The sequence below is a fragment of the Octopus sinensis genome, linkage group LG22 (assembly GCF_006345805.1).
Source record: "Octopus sinensis linkage group LG22, ASM634580v1, whole genome shotgun sequence".
In the NCBI taxonomy this organism is placed as follows: Eukaryota; Metazoa; Mollusca; class Cephalopoda; order Octopoda; family Octopodidae; genus Octopus; species Octopus sinensis.
The window spans coordinates 12369472-12382283 of record NC_043018.1 but is presented as its reverse complement, the minus strand read 5'-3'; the positions used below and the strand labels follow the sequence as shown (position 1 = coordinate 12382283).

The 12812-nt window shown below is 37.5% G+C and overlaps 1 protein-coding gene across 3 annotated transcripts in view; it reads right to left on the bottom strand.

Moving 5' to 3' along the window:
- Positions 1-12812, bottom strand: part of LOC115223157 (transmembrane protein 184B-like) — a 124307-nt gene that overhangs the window by 12405 nt on the left and 99090 nt on the right. For all 3 annotated transcript variants that reach the window (XM_029793583.2, XM_029793582.2, XM_036512232.1), the window contains one exon: positions 6783-6873. In XM_029793583.2, coding sequence (XP_029649443.1) covers positions 6783-6873 — 91 coding nt within the window. The remainder of the gene's footprint in view (positions 1-6782; positions 6874-12812) is intronic.

Below are 12812 nucleotides of genomic sequence, written 5' to 3'. Positions count from 1 at the left end.
CACGAGCATAAAAACACAAGCTGCACACCAACACACAGCTTGATGGCTAAACGTGTAAGAAATATCTCCATCAATTCATACCCTCATACCCAACCATTATATCAAAAAAAAAAATGAAGGATACATTGGGTAATGTAGTCTTAAAAATACTAACACGTGATGGTCATGGCTGGGAGGTCTTTAATCATAGATCAATCAAGGTCCAAACAACAATTTAATAAATCCCCTTTAAAGTATGCCAAGTACACGGCTTACATTGTTATGAGCTGAAGATCCCCACATATCAAAAAAAAAAAAAATGACTCCAGTTTGGATTAATGAATCCAGATTAAAGAAGACAAGAGAAACAGGAACATTTAAAGAAATAAGCCATCACAACCCACACACTTTTGAGGTCTATTTTGCAAAACAATGAACCCTATTGTTTCAAGAGTTCCAACACTAGCTTTTGGCAGGCACTCTTGGCAGTAACAAGCCAACATCAAACACTCTAAGCAAGTGTTTGGTAACCTACAGTACTAAGCCTGGCTCTAGTCCACCAACCAAAATGACCCAATCTGCAGTCCCTGAATATAATTATGGAAACTACCTGATGCATGATGTCGAGATAAAAAAAAAATGCTGAATGATTCTGAGCACAATATTTTGCTAATTGGTAGTTACAACAATTGAAGCACTTATATGTTCTTGTTATTCATTATTTTCCTGATATTTTTCTTCTAATGCAATATTTCTGCTGCCAATATTTACCTGCTTTTAAGAAAAGGATTGTTTTTATTCCACTTCAAAGCAGAAAACTATTGGAAGTAATGTTTACCACAATGTAAATACAAAACTGTTTTTAGTTCAGGTGGTCTCCTATGGAGACGTGAACTTGACAATTTCACACACAAATATGAATATGTGTAAGAGAGGCTGCCTTACAGTTTCTATCTACCAATTCCACTCACAAGGTATTGTTTTACATGAAGCTATGGTGCAGTCAGCCAAACTGAACCTAAGACCATGAGTGTTCTATAATGAATATATTGTCATGTTTAAGCCTGTAACACAAACACACACAATTTAAATACAAAAATCTCCCCATATACATTCATCTACTTCACGCCTATACTTCACACCTATATATTACATATATAGGTGTGAAGCATCTATTTCACACCTAGATATGTATGTGTTATGTGTATGCAAATACTGAAGTGTGTATTTTATTTTATTTTATTTTATCTAGATTGTTAGATCTACTTTATAAATATATGTAGTTATGTTATGTGTGTTTAGCCCAGAAAGGCTCAGAAATGGTGCATCCTCGAGGGAAACAAATTTGATTTTTGAAACCTGCATCCCAAAGTTATGGTTGTACATAAATGATAATAAAAAATACGTTATGAGAAATAATTTGACTTTCAGAGTGACAACTCCCCCACTCTCTATCTTTCACCACCAACGCATCTCTCTCTCTCTCTCTCTCTCCATATATTTACCATACTCTTCGACACTCATGCTCTGTATATCTGTTAACTCTAACACATTGCTTTCATTTTGTTTAAAGCCACATCTTATACTGTTTTCTTTCATTTTACAACTATTACACACATCCTGTTTCCCGATTGGATAAAAATGATTAAACTTTAAACCGTTAACATTTTTCTAAAATTTTTCTGGAATAAATGACTCACAAACTTGGATTCAATTTGAAAAATTTGATAATTTTCACTTAATTTCAAAATTTCAAAATCTGTGTTAGCAACAAAAATTCTCTCTCTCATTTTTTGCTTTTCTCATGGTAAACTTTATCCCCCTCTATACATTTTTACCACATTCTCTCTCTCTCTCTAAAAGTATATTGCCCATGCTCTGTGTGTGTGTGTGTGTTTGTCAGTGTATGTGCATGCATGTGTGTAAGGAATTTCATTAGGGTGACAGTGTGATTTAAAAAAGACATGTAAAAATTTATTTCTGTAAGTAGAAATGTTTTTCTTACACATAACAGCAATATACCACTGCATCACCATTCCATTAAATGTGTTTATGGGGAGACAAATATTGAAAAACATCAATACATATGAATAAGGCAACAGGTGGTCATGAGATGTGCTAGAAACAACAGCTAAGTCTCCCTTAAATCACACATCTTTTTTCCTGAAAATTATTTTGAAATTATAAACAAACAAATTGCAGATTCAGACTGTATTTTAAAAAATAATTAAATTTGGAGAAAAAGCAAAAATTTTAGAACTTATGGAGGGACCAGGTTAATGAAAAAATTAAAACAGATTTCACTATTGTTTTTAAATTATGATTTGTTTTCTCATCATCGTTTAACATCCGCTTTCCATGCTGGCATGGGTTGGATGATTTTACTGAGGTCTGGTGAACCAGATGGTTGCACCAGACTCCAATCTTGATCTGGCAGAGTTTCTACAGCTGGATGCCCTCCCTAACACCAACCACTCCGAGAGTGTAGTGGGTGCTTTTACGTGCCACCGGCATGAGGGCCAGTCAGGTGGTACTGGCATCGGCCACGCTCAAATGGTATTTTTTTTACGTGCCACCTGCACAGGAGCCAGTCCAGCGGCACTGGCAACGACCTCACTCAAATGTTTTTTTTCACGTGCCACCAGCACAAGTGCCAGTAAGGTGACACTGGTAATGATCGCGCTTGAATGGTGCTCTTTACGTGCCACCGGCACAGAAGCTGTCAGCTGCTCTGGCAACGATCACGCTCGGATGGTGCTCTTAGCGCTCCACTAGCACGGATGAGCACTCCACTTGCATGGATGTTTGAAAATAAAGTAAGTGGAGATTGCGATGGTGATTACCGTTTCCAAAACTTTTTCTTTATTTAACCCTTTCAATAGCAACCTGCCTGAAACTGCCCCTAGCTCTGTAGTACAAATGTTTTAGTTTCAAAGGTTCTAAATTAAAATCTTCCACCAAACCTTAGTCACAATTTATGTTCCTAACACTAGCTTAATGATAACTAAGTTATTTTACTAAATTTGCATATTTAAATTTAACTGAAAGAAACACAATGTATCTCAACAGAAATATGGTAACAAAAGGGTTAAACCTTCAAGGTTTCTCCCATCATTTTCAAGTATATAGTGCAAGAAAAAAATGGCCCAAATCAGTACTGAGTGTGAGAGGGGGATTTGAAAATAAATTCATAAATTTTCCAAAAGAATTTTTATTTTTTTACTGTAATGGCACCTTTATAAGTATGTAATGCAGAAAAAAAATTGAACAAAATTGGTCTGGAAGTGGGGAGGGAGGATTCATAAACTTTTTCATAAAAAACTTCTCCAACCCTACATCATTTGCAAGTGGGTAGTGGAAAAAAATCCCAGTCAAAACAGAGAAAATTCCACTTGTTTTGGGTGAGCTATTCTGAAAGTCCAAGATTATTTCATTTCATTTGTTTGTCTACTTTTCTTAGAGTCAATACAAAGTTCAAATAACAAATTTTTGAAAAATAATATCATTCGTGGCTATTTTCATTGAAAAATCTATCTTTCTATCTATAAGTTTATAATCATATCTAATGTAAACCTTCCTTCCTCCATTCGGCTATTGATCTATTTGTCAATATAGATAGCTTGATAAATAGATAGAAGATATTAAAAAAACAACTGAATATTAAATGTTATTTTCTGGTCAGTCACAAGAATGTATGATGTTTAAAATTCCCCACAGCTAAACGCTTTAAATTTATCTATTTTTCTCTCTACCTCTAACTTCATTAAACTTTTTAACCAAGTCATTCCTCTCTTCAAGTCCTTATCATTCCTCTCTTTCTCTTCTCTTCTTACTTCCATTAACCATGTGACAGTGACCATGTGACAGTGTAATGCATTGGTTGGCAATAGCATCACTGCTCTCCTCTATTTGCTCTCCTTTAACCTCATCACCAGAACATCACTCCTCGGCCAAACATTGTATTTCTAACTCTCTTTCTCAATATCACTCCCTTCAACTAACTTTCTAACCACATAATAGCTATTATGTTCCCCACATCTCATATCCTGAACACTTCTCTCTCTCTCTCTTTCTCTTTTGCTCTTTGTGTTCCTCTTCAACTAATAATGTGACAACCAATGCATTTCGGCCTTAGCATATTAATATATACAAGATCTGATCAATAAGTATCTGGACTGTTGCTATAGTAATGAAGCTAAAGCATGCAGAGTGAAGCCACGAGGTAAAAACTGCCCTTGAACACTGGCTGTGCCCTAAGTTTTAACATTCTACCTCACTACCACTGTTTATGTAAATAAGCATATTTCATGGAATTGCACTTCTGTGCATGCGTTAAATATGTGATGCAAAAAACTTAGTTCAATAAAAAAAAAAGCACTTTTCACTATCCAATCACTACCGTCATCATCATCATCTCTCTCTCTCTCTCTCTCTCTGCCTTTCTTTAACCTCACCATCAGAACATCACCCCTCTGCTAAAATTATATTTTTAACTCTCCTCTTCTATATCATCACTATCTTCAGCTAACTTTATCAACCACATAATAAATATTACGTTCCCCCTACCTCACATCATGGATGCTCCTGTCTCCCTCTTTTTCTTTTCTCCTCTCTTTCCCTTCAACTAATCACTTGAAAGTATTACAATTACATTCCTTCTACCTCACATCATGGATGTTTTTCTCTCCCTCTTTTTCTCTAATAACATAAAAGTGTTACCAACGGGCTAAGTAACGGAATGACATGCAGAGTTATTATAAGTTTATCATTATTCCCTTTTTTTCCCATAAATACTGCTTATTGATAGTATTTTTTACTTCCTGAGACCTTGTTGTGAAAGTCTGAAGCATCATTTCTGTCTATATGAAATACCTGTTTATATTATAAATCTATTAACATTAAATTCTTTCTATGCTGGTCATTTTTAAATATGTTAATATATATATATATATATATATCACTATCATCTAATGTCCGTTTTCCATGCTGGAGTCTGGGAAGCCAGGAGGCTGCACCAGGCTCCAGTCTGATCTGGCAGTGTTTCTACAGCTGCATGCCCTTCCTAATGCTAACCACTTCGTGAGTGTAGTGGGTGCTTTTTACATGCCATCGGCACAGGGGCCAGGGGATGCTGGCAATGGCCACGATTGGCTGGTGCTTTTTATGTACCAATCAATCGTGGCCATTGCCAGCGTCCCCTGGCACCTGTGCCGGGGGCATGTAAAAAGCACACACTACACTCATTTTATATATATATATATATATATATATATATACAAGGTGAGTATCCCATCCTTGTTAGGTTATTTTCGTAATGGAATGTCTTGGCAGAGTTTTGGAATAGCACATCCACATAAGTTGGATTTTTTTCTGCTTTGACAGGGATTTTTCAATTTTTTTTTCCACTTCACCTGCAGACGATGGGGTGGGAAAAGATTTTAATGAAAAAAACTTTTTGAAAATTTATGAATTCCCTTCTTCCCACTGTGTTGTGTTCTTAAGCAAGATACTTTCACTTTGTTGTTGAAATGGGTTGTGAGATAACTGGTGCAAATCTGTATCAGCCTTTTCCTTTCCCTTGGACAACAGAGAGGGGAGACTGCTGATCTTCTTGCCTGGATTTGTGCCTTGGAACAGAACTTTCTAGGTGCAATGCCCATTCATGACCAAATGGGGGTCTTTATGTGTGTGTGTGTGTGTGTTTTATATTAACTGGAGAATCCAAGTATGGATCCCAGTACCGCTCGCATGCATACACAGGATTCTCCAGTTACTATAATGAATGAATGAATGAATGAATGAATGAATGAATGAATGTATGTATCTATCTATACACTCTCTCTCTCTCTCTCTCTCTCTCTCTCTCTCTCTGAACTAAACATGAACAAGTAACAAGGAAGCATGAAACAACTTTAATGAGAAAGATTAAACTCAAATACAGTCAAAGCAATTCCTCCAACACAACATGTAGCAAAACCATTCTCTACTCCCACACACACATATTCCCTCATCAGAAAAACAGAAAAATTATTCCTCTAATTGCTTACCATCGCCACCACCACCATCACAATCTACTGGCCGTTTATAAAAGTTTCATTTGGGCGTTCTCTCTCTCTCTCTCTTCAACTTTTACTTTCTTCTTTCCACTTCATCTGCCATGAGCAAAATCAATACAAAACACAAATACGTCCCTAACCTGGCCACCACCATAGAGAGGATAGGAGAAGGAGTGTCTATTAATTGATATCTCATGTAATGTGGCCGAGACATAAATGATTGATTGCTTAATAGTGTGGTGGTGATGGTCATGGTATGAGAGGGAGAATCAGCAAAGAGGGTGATTAGTGGTTGTGATGAAAGCAAGGAGGTGACAGTGGTTGAGGTGTTGGTAGTAGTAGTAGTATTAGTGGTGATAGTGGCATTTATTGCCGTTGGTAAGAATAATACTACTGGCTGTGGTGGATGACAGTAATAGTAGTGGTAGTGGTGGTAGCAGTAGCACGTGTAGAGTGGTGCAGGTAGGAATGTTGATAATGGTGGCAGAGGGGAAGAAGAAATTGCTTTAATCAGTGATGATAGCAACACAGACGAAGGAAAAGATTTTCCACATAGAAACCAGGTGAATTTAAAAGTAGGTGACTGAACTGAAATGGTATAACAGAATGAAAAGTCACCTGATATTGAACTTGACCACACCTAATCATATTTGCCAACACACCTGGCTTCAGTCAGTATAGACACACTGACGAAATTTCCCTCAACTAAGGCTGAATCCATAAACAGACATATTAAATGATACTCACTGAATTGGTTTTCCTCGGATTTCAGACATAATAGAGCTCTCACCACCAAGGTACTCATAGCAGAGACTCAGGAAATTGTAAATGACAAAAGCTGGAAATTAGTAAAAAAGAGAGAAAACTTATTATAATAATATAGATAATAATAATAAAAATAATGATAATAATAATAGTAATAATAATAATAATAATAATAATAATAATAATGCTTTCAACTAAAGGCACAAGGCCTGAAATTTGTGGGGAGGGGACTAGTCGATAACATCGACGTCAGTGTTTCACTTGTACTTAATTCATTGACCCTGAAAGAGAATGAAAGGCAATGTCGGCCTCAGCTGAATTTGAACCCAGGTTGTAAAGACAGCCAAATGGTTACTAAGCAATTTTTCCTGAATGCTAACAATTCTTCAAGCTTGCTGCCTTAATAATGATAATAATAATAATCCATTCTACTATAGGCACAAGGCCTGAAATCTGGGGGAGGGGAGTAGTCGATTACACTGACCCCAGAACTCAACTGGTACTTAATTTACTGACCCCAAAAGTTTGAAAGATAAAGTCGACCTTGGCGGAATTGAACTCAGAATGTAGTGGCAGACGAAATAACACTTAGCTTTTCACCCAGCATGCTAACAATTCTGCCACCTCACTGCCTTAATAATAATAATAATAATAATAACAATAGACAAATACATAACAAAAACACATATAACATACAGAAAATTGTACTACTGGGCACTGCACACATCCTACGCAAAACACTTTCAATACAGTGAAAATAAGAGCATCACAGCAAACCACAGCACACACCCAAGGCACACAGAGCTGTGCTCGGTAGTGAAGTGAAAGCAAACTATAAAAATAAAACTACTGAATAATAATATTAATAATCACCAATAGAATTTAAACATTTAGTTTCTTTTTTGATAACATGTAGAAAGGTCAAGGTAAATGCAACATGACTCAAATTTCTTGCCAAGTGCATATTTTAGTCTCACTTGAAACAATGCTTATAACAACAAACTGTAAATGGAGGGGATGAATCATCAGTGACCACTGATTACACACACATTCACACTGGGCAGGTGTCTTTTCTAATAGCCTCAGGCTGATCAAAGTGTTCGGGGAGGATTTAGTTGACAGAAATTGAAAGCCCATCATGTGTGTGTGTAACTGTCCCCTTGGCTTGACATTGCAAGGCAGTTGTAAGTGAGTGTCAGCATCAAACAAATGGTATCCTCTGTTTCCAATTTGCCATGGAAGCATATATGGTCATGGGAAGATATTACCTTACTTGGAAACATGCAGGGCTGATGACAAGAAGAGCATTTAGTCATAGAATATCTGCCTTGAAAAATTCTGTCCAACTCATGGGAAAGTGGATGGTAAAGTGATGATGATGATGATGATATATATATACAACAGTGGCCAAAATTGGAGACTCATTTTTCTAAATGGGATTTTTACTGTATATACTATAGAGTGTGTTCATTATTTACAATAAATTTTGTAGGACATGATTAATAACTACATAATAATAGAGAAAATGTTTATGTGTAAAATACAAAATGGACAAAATTAGAGAATGTACGGTGTAAAATTCAAAAAGTAAAATCTAGCAACACTAAACTGACCGATGTAAACTAAACTGACCGAGCAGTGCAAAGGTTTCTATAGAACAGTAATGAATTGATAAGCATGGAAAGCCTCAGGAAGCGAGTTGTCCCATTGAAAAAAGAAGGAATGGCAATTTTTGCAATCACCAGAGACATTAACAAATCAAAGAGTTTCAAGAATATTTAAGCTTTACAAAGAAACAAGCTCATTTGTGTCATTAAGAAAACAAAGGAGACCACCAAAAGCAAGTGTTTGGCAAGAGACCGTGTGATTCAGTGGCTATCGTTAAGAGATTGTTTCAGTACTGTTGCAGGAATTTCTCACCAAGTAAATTGTAATTATGGAATGAATGTCTCAGAAGACTGTGGCTTGTCATTTGAAGGAAGCTGGACTTCATACCTATTCTTCCTCCATTAAACCTTTCATAAGTATGAAAAACTGAAAAGTACTCTGTGCTTCATTTTGGTCCAACCACTGTGAAGAATGTTTTTTATTATTGTACAGAATCCACTTTTCATCACAAGTTAAAATACAATCGAGAAATGGATCAGTCTTCAAATCGTGTGGTACCCATTTGTCAAGCATTTTTGATTTTCTGATTGCATGCAAATGGTTGCAGGCTGTTTTCTGGCTAACTTGAAGTTCTTTTGCCAGTTCTCGAGTGGTTTTACATGGATCTTTCTCAATGATAGTCTTTAATTGACCATCATCGATGACAGCTGGGCGTCCACTATACTAATGATCTTCAAGGCTCAGGACTCCACTGCAAAATCATTTAAACCATTTTCAAGCTGACCACTCACTGGTCATTTACACACCAAACATTTCATTGATATTGTGAGCAATTTCAGCTGTTTTACGTCCTTTTTTGAAGTTGAATAGCAAAATTGCTCAAATATCACACTTTGACAGTTCCATTTCAGATGATTGTAACAATGGTGAAAAAACATCATTGTTAAATTATTGATGCATTTGGGCAAGTTTATGTCTGTATTATCAAACAATTGCAAAAAAATGTTTAAAAAAAAAAATTCAAAACTGTAAAAATCTGGTACAAATTCTTCATTATTCAAAATGTTGCTTACTTTTTACTCAACTTGATATATGACACTAAATATCCCATTTGGAAAAATGAAGCAGAAATGTAAATATCTTTATTTTTGATTTTCATTCTCTAATTTTGGCCACTACTGCACATATACATACATCATCATCATCGTTTAATGTCCGTTTTCCACGCTAGCACGGGTTGGACGGTTCGACTGGGGTCTGGGAAGCCAGGGGCTCCTCCAGGCTCCAGTTTGATCTGGCAGAGTTTCTATGGCTGGATGCCCTTCCTAACGCCAACCACTCCGCGAGTGTAGTGGGTGCTTTTTACGTGCCACCTGCACAGGTGCCAGGGGGGGTCCGGCATCGGTCACGATCGGTAGGAGCTTTTAACGTGCCAGCGGCACGGAAGCCAGCCAAGGCGGCGCTGGCAACGTTCGGATGGTCTTTTTATGTGCCACTGGCACAGAAGCCAGTCGGGGCGGCGCTGGCATCGGCCACATTCGGATGGTGCTTTTTATGTGCCACTGGCACAGAAGCCAGTCGGGGCGGCGCTGGCATTGGCCACGTTCGGATAGTGCTTTTTATGTGCCACCGGCACACAGGAGCCAGTCGGGGCGGCGCTGGCATCGGCCACGTTCGGATGGTGCTTTTTATGTGCCTTTTTATATATACACACACATACACTCAGAAACACATATATACATACATATATATGCATATATACGTAGGTATGCATACAAGCTTTCATCATCCAGAAACAGCTGAGATTCGCTGGTCATGAAAAACCGTCCACCAAAGCAGCTTCTCTGGAAAGATGGGAAATGAAGAAGAGGACAGAAAAAGAAAAGATTCAAAGATGCTCTGACAGCCAATTCTAAGGCACCAAGGACTGGGAGAGAAATGCTGAGGATTGAGAACACTAACAACTTTTGGGACCAGCAAGATTGGCAAACAAGAGGGGGAGGCATGGAAAGGATAAACAAGAAAGAACAACCAAAAAAGAGACCTTCCAACTGGAATCCCCTGTCCCAGTTGTTGAAGGAACTTCTGAGCAAGAATTGAACTCATCAATCACTTCAGAATCCATCAATAACTAAATAAAAAGACAAAAACATGAGGGATACCATAATGATGACAACACACACACACACACACACACAGAAATACAACACACACACACACACACACAGAAAGACATATGGTGATTGCTCGATCTTCACAGACGATGAGTTTTTTTCTGAGCTTCCTCGTTATCAATGCCATTTCTGACATTCTGTCCATGAACTCTCAGATGACTATTCAGTCCTGCATTACTTTGTGAGATATTGACTTGCAAGCCCTTTCACACACTATAAACATTGAATCACCTGGTCTGAGAGGAAGGACATCCCATACAATTGACCATTTATGGGGCTTCAGATGGTTGACAGACCCATCCTTGGAAAGGAGTACATGAACACGTCTTATACTTCTAACACTTTATGTTCCCATTGAGGTTCTGATGACAGCCCTTCCAGAGCCAACATTTTAAGCCTTCATGCTCAAGGTGACTCTCTTTAAAAGCTCAAGTGCAAGGTTACATGGACTCACTCGAGATCTAAGAGTGGTTACATGACTGACTTTGTCATCATCCACAAATGTGACCTTTGTGATGTATGTAACATACATGTGACGTGAAGTGCAGAGTGTGACACAGGTCACAGGATGGTGTGAGGAAAATTTAAAACACAAATCCGATGTTAGAAAGCTGAAACTGCCAAATGCATTTGAAACTTAAAACGAATCAGTTGATTAGTCTTGGCTTTGATGAAACATGGGAGAACATTAAAAATGAGGAGTTCTCAGTGGGAGTCCAATGCCCTGGGTTTTACAATGAAGAACCATACAAACTAGTTTAATCACAACAATCCTATCAGCCGGCAACTGAAAATGAAAAATTCTTCATGAAGAATCCGAGCCAGTGTGCTTCATTAAAGGGAGGACTTGAAAGGGATATAAGGAATAGAAAGTGATGTTACAATGAGAACTAAGAAAAAGGAATGGTGGTTGAAGGTCTCTTCAGAAATTCAAAGGATTTTATGCTGTTTTATAGAATATGGAATGTTCAGCCCACCAACTTCTACTGTAGTTCCTCTATAATGCAAGAACAACACTACTATCATCAAAGAACTCGTGAAAACCCTGCAGTTCTGGCAAGAACACTTCACTGATGCATTTGACAACCCGTAAGTAGTCAATGATAATGTTATAGGGAGTCTATAAAATTCACAAGGGATTGATTGTCATCCCATGAGGTGAAAATGGCTCTCAAATGATAAATATTTGTGGAGAACCTAAGATGGCCTTCCCATCAAACTGCTGAGGGCTGGAAGCAAGAAGATAACACACATAGTATTTATCCATGCCAAGAGCTGGATTGGAACACCTACACCAAAAGATTGGATTGATAGCATTTCAGTGTCTTTGTTGAAGAGTAAATAAGAAATAGGTGTTACCATGGCATCACACTCTGGAAGCTGTTGGTAGCAAAGTGCTTGCTAGATTTTTGTTAAATAGGCTGATGGAAGGTATCTGTCCATATTATATATATATATATATATATATATATACACACATTCTTTTACTTGTTTCAGTCATTTGACTGCAGCCATGCTGGAGCACCACCTTGAAGAGTCATAGTCGAGCAAATCAACCCCAGGACTTTTTTTTAGTATTTATTCTTTTGGTCTCTTTTGTTGAACTGCTAAGTTACATGGACATAAACATACCAATGCCAGTTGCGAAGTGGTGATGGGGGATCAAAGATAAATACAAAGACACACACACACACACACACATATATATGCATACATTTATATATATATATATATATATATATATATATATATATATACATGTACATACCTAACCACATACACAATAGATGCATGGCAGAGTAGTCAAAAAGTTTCCTTCCCAATCACAGAGTTCTGGGTTCAATCCAACTACATGACAAATACCTCCTAAGCCTCCGGTTTCTTCAACACAGAAGTTGTTTTGAAACATGCCAAATGGACTGAGCTTATAATTCAAAGATCATACTGGATTATGCTATTTCTGGCTGAACATTGCACCAAGGCTCTGAGTTGATAGACAAGCTAAAGTAGTTTTCCCAGTGACTTATCTGAAAGCGGAATTTGCTCTTCTCATCCTGCTCTACTGATGGATAACCAACACCAGGGTTTCTCTACGACACCACAAACAGCTCAACATGTTCTCTCTTTTCTTATGCAATGCTACTGTAGTCAGGCATAAAAGGCAGCAGAGACAGTAGGTTCTATGCTTATTTCAAAGACACGATATTCTTCCTCCTCCTCCCCATCTCAC